This window comes from Scophthalmus maximus, chromosome 9 (genome assembly GCF_022379125.1).
Source record: "Scophthalmus maximus strain ysfricsl-2021 chromosome 9, ASM2237912v1, whole genome shotgun sequence".
Classification (NCBI taxonomy): domain Eukaryota; kingdom Metazoa; phylum Chordata; class Actinopteri; order Pleuronectiformes; family Scophthalmidae; genus Scophthalmus; species Scophthalmus maximus.
In genome coordinates, this window is record NC_061523.1 from 17,610,084 (window position 1) to 17,629,813 (window position 19,730).

At 38.8% G+C, this 19,730-nt stretch overlaps 1 protein-coding gene across 5 annotated transcripts in view; it reads right to left on the reverse strand.

The window, feature by feature from the left end:
* diaph2 (diaphanous-related formin 2) overlaps positions 1 to 19,730 on the reverse strand; it is a 330,230-nt gene that overhangs the window by 121,640 nt on the left and 188,860 nt on the right. For all 5 annotated transcript variants that reach the window (XM_035649042.2, XM_035649041.2, XM_035649043.2 and 2 more), the window contains 2 exons: positions 7,110 to 7,211; positions 5,006 to 5,245 (listed from right to left, as the gene is read on the reverse strand). In XM_035649042.2, coding sequence (XP_035504935.1) covers positions 5,006 to 5,245; positions 7,110 to 7,211 — 342 coding nt within the window. The remainder of the gene's footprint in view (positions 1 to 5,005; positions 5,246 to 7,109; positions 7,212 to 19,730) is intronic.

Sequence of the window (19,730 nt, forward strand, 5' to 3'; positions counted from 1 at the left end):
GTGTGTGTGTTCATACAGAGAAGCTGGAGTCTCCACATCAGTGAATAGGAAACTTGTTCCATATTCATTCCCCACCGTGATTGCCATGCTGTTCGAATGGCATGCTGGGAAAGCTAATTAGCACAACCCACCTCTGTGTACTCATACTGATAATATCAACGTAAACAGCCTGCAGTTGGACATGCCCACACCTGTGCGCACATATGCACACACGCACAGGCAATACTGAGCTGAAACAATTACAGAAAGTCTGTGGCATATCATCACACAACAACACACACACACACACACACACACACACACACACACACACACACACACACACAACACACACACATACTTTCATTAGATGAGAATCAATCATTTGCTCGTGTTGGGTAATCACAATTTAATTTCATGGATTTTAAATTTTAATTTGTCTATTGTTATACCCCAGACTGATATTATATAAATACAATAATGATAAAACAACAACGTGCATTGCCAGTATGCTGAATTCATCTGCTTACTAATATTAGAAATTTATAATAGAACCTGACCAATATGGATTTTTTTGGGGACAGTGCCTTATTAGGTAGTGAACCTTTTCCAATATCGATATATCTGACAAGATTTAAAAAAAAAAAACCCCATTCCAAATGGCAATGATTCTCAAAAATGTTGTTATCGAACCCTTATGACAAAGATTTTACCGTTTGACCATAAACTTTATTATAAATAACTATAAATACAAAAAAAAATGATTAAAAAAAAATACAGAGCTTTAATTAAGTTGTTTAAAAATGTTAACAAAATGCATTATCTTTTTCTGCATTGTTTATTTTGTAGATTGGGTGTTTTCATATTAGCACATATATGTAAATATAAACGGAGATACTGAAAGTCTCTGGAAGGCTTATATCTGCTGAAAGTATTGACCCACCGGTATATAGGACAGGCTTTAATATGTAATACATGACAAAAAATATTGTGAACATTAATAAATTACATTTACTGAAACTATTATTCTAAATAATTTGGTGCAGAGTATTCTGCATATTTAGCTTGGAATTTGTTCTCTATTGTTTTACAGATACAATGTGTTAATCATTTTACAGCTAATCACAACAACTAATCAACAGCCAAAACAGGGGAGGATAACAGGCATAGAGTGGGTATGACAGAGGAAACCATGTGGCTTCATGTAATAAGGCAATCATTCAAATTATCTGATGAAACTGGAAGCATACTGGCAATGTGAATAATTATAAATTATCATTGATATAATAAGACCTGGACAAGTGCACTTGCTTTTTGTATAATAATATACTCTTTTATAAAAGTATTTATATTCACTAATTCATGAACAAACCTCTCTATCAGCTACCGGCTACCATTTACTTTCCAGTGGAAAACACTGTAACTTTTGGATTGGGGATATTTTAGAAATAAATAAAAAATAATAATACATACAGTAAGTTTCTCTGGTGGTTTTAGCAGAGGAAGATTTACATTATTTTTTACATAAAATGAGCTTGTTTTAGTTGTGGTTTCACATGTAAAGGGCCTCAGTGAGGGCAGGGGGATTACAATATAAACCTCAGGTGAGTGGTTTTATTTTCCACAATGTCCTACATCAGGAATTTCAATCAATACAACTTTAGTGCATGTGAGAAACTGACCAGCATATGTGCACAGGTTGTAGTGAGCTCGTCTATGTGAAAGTCCGAGCCATTCCCAACCCAAGACTGTGTCTTCTCATACACATTTGAAAATGTATGCCTAATCAAATAAATGAAAGGGGCTGTTATTGTCCAAACTCCTAAGGTTTGAAATGCTCTTCTTTAACAGCTTTGGATACATTACCTTTTACATTAAATCATTTTAATTTAAAACTGCCCATATAAAATGCAATTTTCATAGCTGCTATTTGTTTTAACTGGGTGTCGTGTGTCTACTCCCACTCATTCAGACAAATGTATCAATTTAAATTAAATGTAAAAAGAAAAAACTGCTTCATTGCTGTGTTGTTGACAGCAAATTCTGAACAGCTATATCATTCAATTTTTCATAATATAAATTACCGTGAGGTAGCACTATTCCAAATCCCACACCAGTTAGTACAATACATTCCAAAACATTGATCAGTTAGAGTGGTGAGGATGTGTATATCACAAGCTCACAAATATCCACTTATATTGCTATTTAGAAATATGAATCCCCTTGACTGCTCAGTTGCATTTTTGCAGCAGGACCTGAAGCACAGGGCAGACTTATTGTATACTTGCACATACAGTATAACTACTATACTATACTATATACTAAGTACACTTGAATACACTATACAAAACAAATAAGTCAAAAAGCACACACAAGGCCACTGGTGTGAATGAACACAACTCTGAAATGTGTTCTTTACTCATCATGTAGAGCCAAGGAACGTGGTTTTCCTTGAGGTCAGAGAAACAATATCTCTTTGTCTTTGAGCTATACAGCAGATGGTGTGCATGTATTTATCCAATGTATTTCATTAAGAAAACATTTCCCCATTCAATGTATATATTATGCTCATGCAATGCATCATACACAATTGTATTTTTACATATCCATTACTTTTACTGACATATCTATTTTTATTTGCCCTTTTGTTGCTGTAACACTGCAAATTTCCGTAATTGCGGAAATAAAGGAGGATTATATAGTCCTATCTTATCTTAATGCTTTTTAACCGTCTTCTTACACTACAGGTATTTTGAAAGAAAAGGGAAAAAAAAACATAGCAAAAAAATTAATCTGACAAAAAACAACATGCCATGTGAAAAATCACGGATATTGTTGAAGTTAATTATGACCATCATGTAACATGCGCAAGGATCCTTTTCAAACAAGTGACATGAAGTCCACATATCAGATCTGACCTTGTAAAGTGAGAGTGAGTGTTCAGTTTGCTGAATATATGTGACCTGGCTGGCTCCCTCTGGATGCGTGTGTCCTTGGAAGGACAAGGGGCTATCGTGGAGGGCTGAAGGCGAAGGAGGGTCAGCCTGCGCCCTTCCCGTTGCAGCTCAATCCCATCATCAACCTCCTCCTCCTCCCTGATGAGCCCATTAGGTACCCTAGACCTGCCACCCAGGGGGCCATTTACTTGATTGACTAAAGTGAGAAAGCAGACTTTTTTTTTCTTGTCCATCAATAATGGCCCAATCAGCCCCCTGAGGCATTGCCATGCTCCACACTGATTCAGTCAGCCCGCAGGAATACCCAAGGCACACTGGTTTCACCATACTAAAGCCCCTTTTAAAGCCCCTCACATGCAACACACAAGACCATTGGCTTCGAATGTGTGTAAGGCAGTAGCTTTTAAAACCCCCACGTTGAGTGTTTTCACATGGCATAACTGATCCATTTAATCATTGAAGGGAGATTAGATTATTTTTTTCTACTTGTGTAACAATCGTTGCACTGCTAGAGATCAGCAGAGAGTTTGAGGATGGTGACAATAGGAAAAAAAAGAAGTATTTAAAATTTTCATAACAGCTGCCTAAATGATGGATTATAGGACTTATTTGACATGTTAATCCCCGCAGTTTGATTGGCAACCACAGTCAGCGCTGGTAGCAAGCTTGCCACTGTTTCAGCATCCCTGCGAAACCACAGAGCAGTCTGTGGGCTGCTCAATAAACATCCTCATCAGTTTTATCACCCATTAGATAAGACATTGAAAACCGTTGCATATACTCCACAACAACATGGTGCCAAAGCTACTTTAACAGGACAAGACAACAAAGTAAATCTTTAGTTGTCAGTAGGATCCACATTTTTTAAGTCGTTGGTTCGGCGGTTACACCAGTGTTGCTGAACGTTTGTGCTTTCTTTGTGTGCCAGTTTTGAAACTTACAAAATGTACACAAAAGCCACCACTAGACTTAAACTAGAAAACAATCTGTTGTATTGCACTCATTTTTACTGAGAAAAAATATTGCTTTTGGTCCCTCTTCCAATGGTTCAGGCTTGTTTCTCTCAAATTGTGTTGATACGATTTGTTAAGATCTCTGTGCCGCAGAGCACCTTTCCTCTTCCAACTTAATCCATTCAGCAGACAGCGTAGGCATATCAATGTGCTGATTAAGTCAGTGTCCGCAGAACTGGATGTCCATCATTCAACCATCAGCAGTCTGAGAAGGTGTTTGGCAGCACTGCAAACCGTCCGTCCATATGTCACCATGCCAGCACAACATCTATTCCAGATACTGAGTTGTGAGATTTGACCACCGACCCCCATGTCGTCCAATCGTTTGTACAGTGTCACAAACACTTTTTAAAAAGTTTTGTTAAATGAATGCTGAATCAGCAAGTTTACGATTCACAGTGATATTTAAATATATTGCATGTTGCTTTTATATCTTTAGGTTTATATTGTTGTATATGTAAACAAATAATAACATTCCTATAATAATAATCACTTTCCTACAACAGCGTACTACTTTTAAAGCCGCCCTGCTGTTAGGTTTTAGGCACCATTTCGAAACTTGCTTTCATTGTGATATGACTTAACCTAGATCTGGGATTTTCCTCCGAGAACATAGTGCAGGAACGTTTGTGTGTGTGTGTGTGTGTGTGTGTGTGTGTGTGTGTGTGTGTGTAGCAGGTCTGCTTCAAAAAACGTGTTGTGCTTAGTATAGCTGTGGCATGGCTGCCAGCTCTCTCTTTCACACCTTCAGATGCTGTGATTTTACCAGGCAGTGAACACAAGTGCAGCCTTGAGCTGGCTCAAGTTCCACACTGCATAATGTTTGTGTCATCTTTTGTGTTGAAATGGTTATTTCAATTGATTGTTCATTATTAAGATTGTAGAAATACATAAATGATGTGATGTCAGTGGGTTTGTGTTGGTTAGAGTCAGATGTCTACAACCTAAAATCAAATCACACTTTAAGAATCCCATTGCACATTATTGTGACTCTATGCTTCATACATTCTACCAACAACAGTTTCATCTGTGGTTTCTGGCATGGTGGCGTGTTACCTTGCAGAGGAAGCTGATGTTGAAACCAAATGTCTGGGCATTCCTTGAACCAGCATTCATGTAGTTGCCAACCAGCAGCACCAACTCCAGGAGTTTGCTAAAGCTCTCACTCTTCTTCACCTCCTCACAGGCGAATGTCACGTTCATGATGTCGGGCCGGATGTTATTCACCTGCTCCTCAAACGTCAGCTTGAACAGAATGCCGTTGAGACGCGGCCGAAGGAGCTTAACTGAACTCATCTGAGGACATTAAACAAAAGAAAAGGAATTATGAAAGCAGTTGGTGTTGTTCACAGTATAGACAAATGACCGTGGTATTCACTCATTTACATTTTTTTCTGCAAAAGGTTATTCTTTTTTTTACTCCTCACCATCTCAGAGATATTTCAAAATTATCTTAGGATATGAGTTGCTATAAAGACAGGAAATAAATCCTACAGATCTACTATGGCACCACCTTGCCATTACTGTCATGTTGTAGTTACTTCTGAGACTAGTTTTAATGAACTACCCTCTTCAGCAAATGGGATTAACCCGTTTCCTTCCTCCTTCTGTGACTTTCATATGGACAACGGTAGTTTCCATTGAACAGATTTGCCATAAATTAATAATATAACAGCCTGACTCAATATGTGGGAATGGAATCACTGAAGGCAGGAAAAAAAGGGGGAGGGGGGATGAGTAAAAAATAGCTATGAACATGGGAGGGAATTAAAACAAATGGGGATTTGGCTGTAAAATATGTGGCAAGGCAGCAACCACAGACACATTCCACAGATTGCCGTATAATCCGGTGCTTGGAGGCAACTTTCTGATCCAACCCATAATGTTTCATTACAGCTTAAATGTATTCATGTGTATGCGCAAAAAGTCTGTGAAACAATACCTCCTCTTCCCCACACCAACATTCCCACCCACCTCAGTTCCTTGCACCCACACAGGTTCAAACTCACACACATAAGTACAAACACGCCTCCCTCCCCCATCACTTGAATTGATTTGTATATAATAAGGAGAAATCACAATGAAAGCAAGTACGTTGATGACAGCTCGGGCAGGGAAAGCTTGAACATGGCTTATTTCCCAAGGGAACTAAATAGCTCTGCATTGAGGAGTTACTTCATCAGTAGCCGAGTATATGGTCACAACATTGGTGAGATCATGAGGGAAACTGACACCACCTGCTTCATTACGTCTCCAAGAAGACAAAAGCAAAAAAAAAAAAAAGCCTTTATCAAGTAAAGAGAATAACATGGGAGATGGAGAACATCTGCGACCCTTGAACCACACTGAATATTTCTTTCGGTAAAACTGTGTAATGTGCCTCTGTGAATCTAAGTTTAAATATAACACATTCTTTTGACATGTCATTTCAGTCATCTCTGTCGTCTGACACTGATCATACAAAAAAAAAGAATCTGAGGATTTATAAGAAACACGTTTTTCTTTATCATCAAGTAAAGACATTTGATGTGGTTTAACCTGATATTTATATCCAAAGAAATCTGACAAAACGGGCCTTGAAAGTGTGTATATGCAATTATAGCAATCATTAACAATTGAAAATATATTGTGTACAAAATATTTTGTTATTTTGATGACTGAAAACAAAGATGACTTTCTTATGGTTATACTCTAAGTTTGTAATATGGTACACAAAGCAATATCATCCTACCAGACTTTGACTGTTCACTGTAAATCAATTAGAGGATTGGGATATATATGTTATCAAGCCGGCGACTACAGTGCACTTCTTTTCAAAGAACTAAACTACAGACATGATTCATAGGCTTCGGGGATGATTTTACCACGGGACAAGATTGACATTTGATGTCAAGATATGGCAATCACTGAGGCATTCCCAATACAGATTCCCAATCAAAAATGACTAGACTGTCCTTTGCCTGAATCAAAAGTACCTCTGTCATTTGGAACTTGGGCATTCAATTTTTTCTTTTCATGAAATATGCCCTTTATACTGTTCTGCATTTAAATTAAACATTACGGCAACTCAGTGGATGCATCTCGCTAAATTAAAAAAAAAGTAATTAAACAGCTTGATTTCATGATAAACCACTGTCCAATCTCAGTATAATATACTCACCACAATGCCAAACTGCTCCGACTCCACTAGCTCTTCATATTCACCCTTTAGTTCTGCTAGTGCATTCAGCTCTTTCTGCTCTGGAAGGTTCTTTATCAGGTTCTACAAATGAGAGAGAACACACGCACACACACAGAGCTACTGTTAATGCAAATCTCAATTTTTTTTTTAGGATAAAATCACCTCATGGACAAGGATGACAGGGTATATTTCACAGAACAAGAAGAGTTCCAGTAAAACTTACCTGGTTCGCAAAGAGTTTTTTTATTTTTAGAAACAGTTCATTATTTTAAGAAGACACATGAATTTGTTCCCTTTGATGCCCTTATTTGTCAATTAATACAGATTGTATGGAACATGTCAAAACAAACACTTTTCATTCTATGTATTTATGTCTTCATTAGACACAATTTGAGTCATAGTGCGTGGAAGTCTGCTGACGATTTGTGAGCAGTTAAGGTCACGTGATCACTGCTCACTGTTGGCTCTTAACTGTGACAGCAGTGGCCCTTAGCCAATTACTGAACACGTCATGGACCTTCATATAACTGACCTTCTACTGCATAATCCACATGACCTTGCAACTGCCTTAAAAATACATGCAACGGGTTTGCCATCAATTTGCTATTTGCCCTTGTGTAGGCAGCAAAAAAAAGGGGAAAAAAGGAAGATGATGAGGAAGATAATGGAAGGAGGTGTTGTCTGTAGATGTTAATTGTTTGTGTGAAGGTCAGCCAAGTTAATAAAATTGACCACAGCGACGCCCCCCGCCCCGCCCTTCTTTTTCTCAGAGGAGAAGATGAAGAAGAGGTGCTCTTTCCAGGTGTTCACCAAGCTTTCTTCCCCATAAGCTCCCCAAATTCTGAACCCAGACAGGGAACACAGAGAGCAGACACAGCTACTGGGCCACAGGTCTGGATGACCACTTTATAGACCACAGCAGTCATCGCGGGCACCACGGACACAGTCTACTGCCCACTAATGATGACTTCTCTGTCCTTCCCTCAGGGAACTCAGCAATATAAAAACTAAGCCATAATGCAGGGCTAGCATTCCTGCTTGGGAGGGAGCCATTATATCAAATGTTGCTTGCTTTTGCTGAGGCTCCAATTAGGTTCTGCAGCGAGCAGCGGTGCCTTGATAATGAAGTCTTTTGATCATATCAGCAGAAGCAGAAAAGATGGTTGATGATATGAAAACAAAATATTTTCACAAATATATAGTGTGTATATACATATATATATATATATATACACACACACACACATACTTGTGTGTGTAATTTGAATTGTATATTTCAGCTATGATGACAGAACATGTTTTCTTATTTTTCACCTTTGGGCCAGAGGACTGGATGTACAGTACAGAGCAATAATGTTGAAAATCATTCGCTCATGAACTTGGATCAGGAGAATCTACCTGATGCCGTTTGACAGAACTGATGACATTCCCATAAAAAAAGTTAAAAAAATAAATAAATGGCATAATTCTAACACCGAGAGACATTTCAAGTTTTAGCTGAAAAGCCTAAATGTTAACTGGAATGCATGCAGGGCTGCTCCTGCAAGTCTTTAGACTAGTGCTTGCCTTTTATTTAAGAGTAAAATGTGTAGTTATAACTAAATAAATTTAAAAAAAATTCCAGTAAACCATACACTAGTTACTACTGATGTGGCTAATCTGATGTATTTGGGTTGTGTTCTTAGCAGCATGTGTAACCTTTGCAGCAGCTATAAAACAAATACGTAGTAATATGCATGTAGCCTATGAATTGAAAAATGTACTTTTTCTTCCACCGATGTTTTTTCTTTTAAACCTTCTTGTATCTTGTTTGTTACTCTGTAGCACTTTGAGATTGCTTTTAGCAATGAAAAGTGCTTCATAAATGAAATGTATTATTATGATTACTATTATAATAAACTGCAGTAGCAACAAGGGGTTGACCAGTTCTGGGCAGTGTTGTTGTCCATCCTTGTACAGTCATTGATTCCAGCCCATTCCCATTGCATATTCTTCTTCAGTGTATTGAAGCTTTTAATAATTGTCAGGGATTTTGGCATGCAAAAAATCCATTGTGACACACAGAACTAAGACCATTCACTGGATTTGCCGTTTTCAATGTGAAGACCTTGGTAGCATTTTTAGGAGGATTTAATATTATGAAAGAGGTGAAAATTTTTATTCTTTTAAATTTCAGAATGCCACGGTTGAATACAGCTGAATAACAGAAGAAAGATATGGCAATGAGGACTCAAATCCACCTTTTGCTTGTCATTTAATTTGTCTGTCATCTTGTTAATTATCAGAAACCCCACAGAGCACAATTGACACAAAGGCAGCGCCATATGTGAGGCAACGTGGGGGAGACTGGGTGATGATGCTGGGCCAGACTCCGCGCCACAGGCCACCAGACGCACAGCAGTCCGGGAGAGATTACTGGAAGTATGCTAGCAACGCTACACATTCATTTACCGCCTCGGGCAAAGATGAAGGCACCACATATCAGCACACGTGCCAGGATTCGGCAATCCACGAACAAAACAGCAAACAGCAACAGAATTCAGTTGCTCGGGTTAAAACCTCATGAACACAACCTGACACTTCCTAGTCATAAAAAAACATATTCATGTACATATGAATATGTTCAATACCTGGTAAATGTGAAGTATATATTTGGTATTCAGGGGTGTAACAAAATACGTAGTTGTATTGAACCGCTCGGTACAAAGCTTTCGGTTCGGCACACATTACAAACCATTTAGAAAACAATATAAATAACGCTTAAATTGTGTGTAATATAATGTTCTCAGAGCCACTGCGCTAAACAAGGCAGCCCACACTACGTTACAGGCATTTCTACTTTTTTGCTGCATCGAAAAACCTATCGCACCGCGACATCACTATGTCGTATCAAACCGAAGCGTGATTTTTGAATCGTTACACCCCTAGTATCCAGCGATGGAGTTAAACTGTTGGGATTGGAAAATAAGGGTATTTCACTGCCCTGCCTAAGTCTCATATTTAATTCTTTGAATCTGTCTCTGATCGTACAAGTAACTTCAACATAGGTTTAGAAAATGTGTCATTGACAAAACACAATGCATATTGATTGTGAGAAACTTGTCACATTGCAAGTCGAAAAATGCAACTTTCTCCATGGATTTCTTTTCAAAAGGTAGTTCTTCAGTTGGTTCAGTTTTCTATGTTTGTGTTTGTTCCTTGTTCCCCTTTTTGCTCAGAAATGCTCTCAGTGCGTGAACAACTTTTACATCTTTCATTGATAGATTCATTTGTCCTTCTGCAGACTGCCACAGTTAAAAGATTTCCCCAGTTCCAGTTATGTATATTTAAATGTGTCTCTTCATTTAGCTCCTACAAATATAGGGTGTTATCTTGGGTATATGTCACATGCCTGTTCCGTTTGATGAATCAGAATAATGTCTTCAATTTAAAGCGGCATTATAGCATTGTGATTTTCTTTTGGTTAATAATCAATCAATCCATTATAGATCTAATGTCAGCGGGTTAACTCAAACATAAACAATGAAAAATATTGAAACAAATGGGTCCACAGCCGCTACCCACACTGACAGGTATGTCGGTACTTGAGGAATGGAAGCAGTTTGGAGGGTAAAGGAGAGTGTTAAAGTAATGAGATACAGGTTACGGTTCACTAAACATTTGTAGAGGATGACAGTGTCTTCAGGGCTTCCACTCCCATACTTTGATCTCTGCTGCTGTCAACCAGCTTCTGGTGAATCAAGTTCACAGTTTCACAGCATCCGTGAACCCATGTCAAGCTAACACAGTTCAAAAGCGGGGTATTTGGCATAAACCTAACCAGACCGTTTATGGCACTGATGATGACTTTATCTTTCTTCCCTATTTTAGGCAGAGCAAGACGTGTCTCATCCACCACATCGCACTTCCTACCAGCCTCTTCAGCAATATACAGAAAAGTAGATTCCCAACAGTAAAGGCGAAATGAGAAAGATGAACAGGGAACCTTAGGATTTAGTGTGAGACAAGTTAATTGATGAAGCTTTTCTCTCGATACACCCTGAACTGGGTTAAAAAAAGAGACCGCTATACTGTGTGATGAGAGGCTTAGAACAAAGACAGAAGAGGAGCCATGTCTGCCATGTGCTTGACAGATGTGACGTTCTCCTCAATTTTGCAAGAAAGATAAACGTTGTATTTTGCCCTTACTTTTTGATGAAGTGCAACGTGGGACTGCGTCCTCCCTACTGCGACACCTTAGCTGGCTCCCTACCTGGCTCATGGCAAATCAGCGAAACATTTCAGTTTGAATCAATAACAAAATACACAGCTTACTTCTCAAATCAATGCAGCATGACTATTTCAAAAAATACATCATGTGCAATTTCTGAGGTTTTTTTGTTTTTCTCTTCCTTTTCTTTCTCCAAACTAAGCGTAAGAGTCAAAAGAGAAACATTTTACTTTGAACAATAGTTTGTGGGTGTAGACAGCTTATCTCAAACAAAAGGTTACTACCACAGAACTGGTAAGTGAACATGTGGAAAAGAGGCTTTCACGTTGTGTTTTTGTTCACAGCAATAGTTCCAATAGAAATACTTTTGAAGCCTTTACGATTACATTAGACATTTTATCTTATACCATGTTCATTTATACGAAGTTTTACATTTTAAACTATTAAGCATAAAGGGTAATTTACAAAAAAAAAAAACAGCAAATCTCATCTCAAAGGTAAATATGTTAAACAATGAACATCAGTCATGCAGGCTGTTGTAGTCTTAGAGAATCTAGACCCTGCCAAACCACATAAACCCTTCAAATCTCACTACGAGCAAAGCTACAGTGACAGACTGACAGGCAACAAACGGAGTGTGACAGATTCTAAAATCGCATTAAACTAAATGAGAAATGCAGTTTGAGAGAAAGACAAACACTGTGAGGGAGAGAGATATACAGGAGGGAGGGATTAATTTCAGGGTTGGGGCTGGAAAGCCTGACAGACTTAGTGTGACATTAAATTTGTCTTTTAGAAAGAAATATGGAGGACTTTTTTTTATGTGCACACCTGAGCACGTACATTTACCATGAAAAGTGTGAAGCAAGATTAAGAGGGAAATGAACAAGGCGTATTGAGGGTTCACATTGAGGAACAAAAGCGATAACAAGAGACTGGTAAAGACAGAGACAACATGTGATAAACAAAATGTTTCTAAATGCCTAATCCACTCTCACCTGAATCTGCTGTGAAGCCTCAGTGCGAAAAAATACATCTGCATCTAATAAATTAACAGACAGGGGACTATATGCTCTAAAAAGTGTATACATATAGCATCATTTAATGCGTCAATAATCAATGATAAAACAACTATCTGTCATTTCATCATTTTCTAGAAAATGAATCAGATGAACCTAACTGCACTGCCTCAAAATCCTCCCTCATTTATGAATATTATTTTTACAATGTCTAACACAGTCATCGTAATGCAATATCCTTAAATTTGTGTTTTGCGCAATCCTTCATTGAAGAGCTGTCTGCAGCGCTCTTCGGTCCACTGTCGCTCGCTCTCTCTCTCTCACCCATCTCTTTGGCTAACACTATTACAGACTCGACAAATCCCTGCCATGTTGGTCCCCTGTTAAAACACCCATAAAGATTTTACCATCCTCAGCAGGCAGGCAGAATTCAGCGGAAGAATTAGATTGATTCACACACACACACACACACACACGGGCATGTGACTGTGTGTGATTTGAATCAATATTAAACCCGAAGACAGAGTACCTGGCCTGGACCCTGTGGCTAGAGATCGGCAGTTCGGTGATGATCAGTGAAAAGTACATGTAGTACCTTGGGTCCTGGCCATCAATTTCTGAAGAACATTTGATATTTCACCAAGCCAAGTCTCCCCTCCATCTCCCCTGCCTCTACTTTGTTTATTCAGTACTTCTCCTGTTCGGTCTTATTTTTCCAGCCCTTCCAAATCAGCATAATGTATTTCACATTTCATTGTTAAATTAGCATTTGATGCAGAAGACAGTTATGTGCTGTATGCCAAAATAAAACAAAATTAAGCCCAAGGGGCATCCCAGTTCTCCTGCTAAAGCTCTAATCAAACAGACGCAATGTGAAGCTGTACTCATCGCCTTGCCCCACATGTGGACTTTTACACCATGCAAATGATGCCCAGCAATGTGCCACGATGCTACAATCACCTGTTGTTTCAGCAGAGAACAAAGGCTGGCATGGGCACTGCCAGACCCTGCAGCCAATGGGCTACCACGTGTAACGATTGGTCGTTGCATATGGATGAGCATCGATGATCTGGGTGATTGACAAGACAGATCAACAATAACAACAAGCAAAGCAACTTCGAAAGACTCCTGTGAGACCTGGAGGAGAGGTTGTTGCCATGGCGAGGTGATGAGAAGTAGTGAAAATCCAAGCACTGCTAACCCTGGTGTTTTTTCTTTGAGACAACCTAGTCAGTGAGTATTAAGATTATATGTGACACACTGTAATTTGCTAAAAAAAATGTCCACAGGTGCCTCTCATTTGTCTCCATCCTCTTTAAGATGTTTACTGGAGACAATGTGGTAAATTCAGTTGATTGGAAAAAAAAGCTCTCACAGCTGACAATGCATATCAGCGCAAAAACCAAGTTCGAAGGTCAGAGAACTGTCTGCAGAGCTCAGAGACAAGATCGGGAAGGAGGAAGGCAACATGGAAGAAGTGTGCAATAAGCACAACAATTCCAATCTGGTCACCCGGCTCTGGAAACAGGCCAACTAATTGAATAGCTTTTGATATGGATTATCTCCTATGAGACCATATGTAGACAGGTGTGTGCCTCCCCAAACCATGTCCCATCAAATTATTTTTTGCAAAAGAATGTCTCAAATGCCATTTTTCACTTTCGCTGTATCAGGTGTTCATTTGCAGTTATTAACATGAAATGGCTGTTTGGGGATAAAAATCAGACTGGAATATAACATGTATTTAAATGAATGTAAGTTAGAATAAGAACATAAACTGATATTTGAAGAGAAGACAAGTACTTGAAGAGAGAGAAAAAAAATAATAATAAAAAAAATAAAAATATATATATATATATATATATCCGAGTCATTGTTGCTCATACTGTGCCTGTCAGAAACAAACTCAGGGTGGGTGTTGCTAAAAGACATGATAGCATACAGATCATTAGATGCTCCATCATTTTTACTTTATTGGAAGTGAAATTGTATTAAATCACCGCAAGTACACAAAGAGCAAAAAAATAACCCCAGAGATTTCTTAAAATAACATGATGGTAAGGCTTGTTTTGTATCACCACTTTAAGAAACTCAAGGATCAGTAGGGTGAAATACGTGAGTTGTGTAACCCATTGATATAACTTACATATGGTAAGAAAGCGACCATATGCATGGACATATGCTGTGACACTAGTTCCTGTTCAATTGCATCACTTTTGCAGCATTGCATCACTCATTCTGATTCCTAAAATGAAAAACATGTCCCACTGTTTACACAATAGTTTACTCATCAACTCATTATTACATGCTGCGTTTAAATACTAGAGATGCAGCACACTTTCCTGCACTTCTTTGATATTCTTACAAGTGCATTTGCACACAAACACAGGACAATGCTAATCTCAAAATGAATAACGGCAGTGCAGGGTTAGTCATTAGCCTTTCCTTTTGAAAAAGGAGATGGGGTAATATAAAATACATTGGCAGACATTAAACATTAAGAAGCTACTCTGATATTCCGCAAAACAAGCCCCCGGGGCCATATCATCTGCTGACGAGAGTTAGTTTACCACACACCAAAAACTGGGTGTGCTTAAACATTTAGTGATGATTCTCTCATTTCAAGCAGCTAGATCACATGGTATGTCCTGATTAGGGTTCTGAAAAAGAACTGCTCTGGAGCAGTCGACTAAACAGTTCTTGTTCAATTGATTTCTGTGTGTCTGTGTCTTTCTGGGTTAATTCTAGTTCCCTCTTCGGGTAAATGAAAATGGTCGGTCTGTGGGTCTGACCTTGTATATAATGCTAATTTTGTATTTTAACCGTGTGACTTCCCATGATGAGTAGTGGACGCAATTTCCAAACCCTGTTCCACAACAGAGCAATGCATGTGCTGGATTTTGAGTCATTTTAAATGAAGTTATATACTATCAACAGCGGAAGTCTGAATTAGAATAACTTCACAATATTTATTTTGACATTACGTTGGAACCTAAGTGCCCCACTTAAGTTGACAACATCAAATAAAACCCTTTGTGATTATGCTTCAGCTCTTATCCACTGAGGTCAATGTAGTGCTGAGCTTTAATGAGATATAGTTAAATTAAAAAAGGGCACTAATTGGACATCAGAGGAAGACTGCAAACTCCAAACTAAATATTGTGTATTAAGAACCATGGCCAGTTTTTACAAGATAGAGGCAAGGGAGCTGATTAGACTTTTAAAAGCTTGTATTTGCTAGGCCAGTCATCAGTAGAGGGTATGCTGGTATTGTATTGTATTGTATTGTAAAAAAAATGTAAATAAATTATTGATAGTAATCTCAAAGAACAATTTCCTAAGATGTGCCAATTGGGCAACAGAAATATCCAAAAAAACAAGTTTAAAGAATTTTTTTTAAAAAGTGGCAAGTCAAAGGAATAAGCTTGGACAGTACAATTGCTAATGATTTAATCAAAACTCCTGGAAACCCATACAACTTAATCCCTCGAACTGTGAGTAATAAAGCTTCATATCATATGACACAGTTCCTCCCAAATGATGTAAACTATGTATAACACGCCGGTGACAAGATTGTTGGCAAGTTAAACTTGTTGAAATGTTTTCAAGAGAACACAGAGAGGGATTTTCCGGCACTGCACTGCACTGCACATTATCGGTACAATGGGCCAGGTTCATTCAAGTTTCAGTCACAGCACTGATGGAAGCAATTTGGTTTCCATACATTGATTTGGTACGACCAAAAAGTCAAAATCATTCAGTGCATAAGTAATCCCCATAAAAAATATCCAATTTGACTGAACACCACTTATGGAAGCAGAGATGCCCCCAAATTCACCTTTGCGCTCTAAATTGGAAATGAATGAGAATGAATGAGGAAAATACAATTCCTATTTATTCATGTTATTTCGTTTGTTTTTTTTCTGCTTTTTTTGTAATTAAGTGAGTAAAGATCTGGAACCTTTAAAAACAACATTTCAACAAATTATATAAACAATGACAAATTTCAAATATTTATGGTATGTTACGACGATTATTTAGCTCAGTTGCTTCCATTGCTCGTGTATTGTTTTTTGTTCTTGTGATGCAACTGGACTAATGCTGCTGCTGAACCAAATGTAGAACCCAATACAAACCATGAGCACTGATCTACATTACAACGAAAAACAAAATTCCCCTGGATGTCTAAAAGAAAATAGAAAAAAAAAGCAGTAATGCTATCGCAATTGCAAAATAACACCAGTAAAACGATAGTGGATAAAATTCAACAAGTCACAATGTTTACTCTCAAATTATTATAGTAACCTTGCCAGCAAACTATTATGAGCAACCCCCTGCATGTATACACCAGTTGAATACACCCAACATTATTCAAGTTTACAAATGCTTATTAACAATCTGGGCATTTCTCCTTGTGTCCCATTGGCAAGAAATGAGACCAAAAACCATCATTATGCCAGTTGAGCCCTCCCTGTGGGGGCACAGAGGCTATGGGGGACTTTCAGAAAAAATCAAAACACCAAAGGAGAAAAAAGTTAAGTCAATAGCAGCAAGGTCAAGGGCAAAGCCACATCAAGATTTAAACAATTCAAGAGAGGTAGAATATGCACTAGGCTTAGGGCGGTCTGGGGGTCTTGTAGTGTCAAACTAAATACAAATGCAATGCAACCAGGCCCCTGAAGCCCAGAGCACACATGGCTGACTCGTTTACACACAAATAAGGTCTAGAGGACCCTTCCCTTGCTGCCTCTGTTGCCAACCAACAGTAAGAAAAAAAAGAATGGCTTTTGTTGAGGCTTTCAGGCTTCGGGCCTTTTGACGGACCTTCGCCATGCTTCATTATTGCCTTTGATTGTCCTCTTCATCTCATTGTTATACAGGGCATGTTAGTGGTTAGTGGTGATGTCTTTTTAAATTTGATGAAGCTGACCAGATATACAAAAGGGACCTCTGTCCACCAGCGTTATGGAAATTGTAGGGAAATGAGATGGAGGGAGAAGGACACAGGGCGATAGGTTGCATGTAAACGTGTGCGTGTGCGTGTGTGTGTGTGTGTGTGCAAGGGCCTTACACACATTCACCGCTTGGATGATAAATGACACAATTGTGTGGAGGCTAGAAGATGTAGGGGATAAGTGACACTGTCTCTCCATTTGCATGTACTGTACGTATGTTTGTATGCCGGGTGCATGGAGATGAAAATAAGTGTTGAATTGCAAGGATTGGTATGGCGCCCTGATGAATGGTGAGGGCCAGGACTGTCTGACAGCATTCAGGGATGTGTACATCATCCCTAAGGTGTTGATGAGCCCTAATGCAGAATAAGGAGAGCCAATCAACTCCTATCTATCCACTCTGCCAGGGTGACACATTGTAGGGGTACTTCAAGGCCAGCGCACTGCCATATTCTGCTGACAAATCATTACATTAGACGTGTCGACGCAGACGGAAGATAATAAGATTGAGTTACAGAGTTTTAGATGCATTATGAACACCCCTTGCTTCCTTGATTCCTTCCATTTTCACGTTTCTGACCATTTATCAATTCCCCGATTGCTTGTCACCAGTCTTTGCAAACTAACAATAAAGAAGAATTTTGAGCTGAACCAAATTTTATAATGTTACATCTTCCTCGTGTCACGTCCTAGAAGTCAAGTTACAACTTAGCCACTTAAAAATCAGGCACATTAGTGCACATTTGTGCAAACTGATAAACATGCTCAATGAAAAAGCATAGATAACGCACGAAACAGTACGTCTCCCACATCTGCTGTGTTATACAATATAGGTAAACATAGGTAAAGGCATTTGACTACTCAAAATAATGCTGTTTAAAGGGCCAGTTAAGGGATTCTAAAGCAATCCACGTTTGTAAAAATCAGCGAAACTTTATGTATGTTGGCGCGATGGTCTCTCATACCCAAGACCGTGGGTTTGCGATCTCGGGTAAGAGCAACAACAACAACCACACACACACACACACACACACACACACACACACACACGCACATATATATATTGCATATAAAGTACATATTCCCTTTAATCAAATTTGTTTTTTTTTCCCATTTTTTTCCTTTTATCATTGCCCAAGCCATGCCAACGCGTCTTCCTACTCAGTATGTGTGTGTTTGCATGTGTGTGTGTGTGTGTGTGTGTGCAGTTGTCCATGTGGATAAATGGTGATTGGCGTATGGCTGAAAGTGGGTGGTGTAGAGTGATTAATCAGCATAATGAGTGTAGATGAGCACTGTGCAGATGGAGCCCACACTCAGGACTGTCGCACACAGCAGGAAGTCTCTCTGGTGCCCTCGGTGTGTTCCTTGGGCATGTGTCGTTTGCTTCCTTGTTTACTTTGTGAGCTGATTTCTGTGGATTTTATTCTATATTGTTTAAGTATATAACCAGCAATTACGCTGTTACAAAAAAACACAGGAGCAAATGATGCTGTCTGCTACACAAGATCTTACATTTTCTGTTCTTTATGAGAAGCAAAAAAAAACTGTGTGGCATCAAACATCTGACTGAACATCCATTGCTTTGGAAATGAACATTTCACAGACAAAAAGACAAATGGAGAAATAGATCAGCTTTGACGGATATCGCCAAGCAACAGGCAAATGTGAGGAACTGCCTCCATGATAAAGTTTGAGTGTAGCGCTTTCACCCTGACCATTCAGACTTGGAGCAGGAGAGGGCAACAACACTGTTTATGCCATGTTAGTAAATAGAGAAGTTGTCGATTTCATTAATTTACATTGCTGTAATATTATTTTTTATTTGAAATTGATGGTAATCTGCAGGGGGAATGAATAAAAACGGGGGGGAAATATCAATCAACCTCCTAACATGATCTATTTGACCTGGAAGGACATGATCTCTTCAGAGTGTTGTCCTTATTGTCCAGTCCAGGTATTACTCTATCTTCAACATTGTTATCTTATTGCACCATTGCAGAATGTGGGCTGTAGCTCTGTTGGTTCCCAAAGCTCCCCATACACTTTGTGACATTAGCTCGGCTCCCAGATTCTTCTGCTGACTCACACACTTGCTCTCATGAGCCTTGTTGAGCCTGCCTCTTTATTAGCAGCCTGAGTGTCCAGGTTCATGTTTATTAAAGAGAGATGTGAAAGAGGCCAGGGAAACAACAGCACCTATATCGAATAGGGGTGACTGGTCTAATTTTGTTTGTTTAAACACTGAAAAAATTGGATCATAAAAAGTTACAGAAGATTACTGTAGATGCACAGTGTAGCTATTTTTCTTGTCTGAGTTTGTTTGCCAATCTTTTTCTTTTCTTCCTATTGGTCCTGTGCCATGTCAGCCTTGAGAAGAGCTTCAACTATCCAGTTGCTCACTGATAAACCAGAT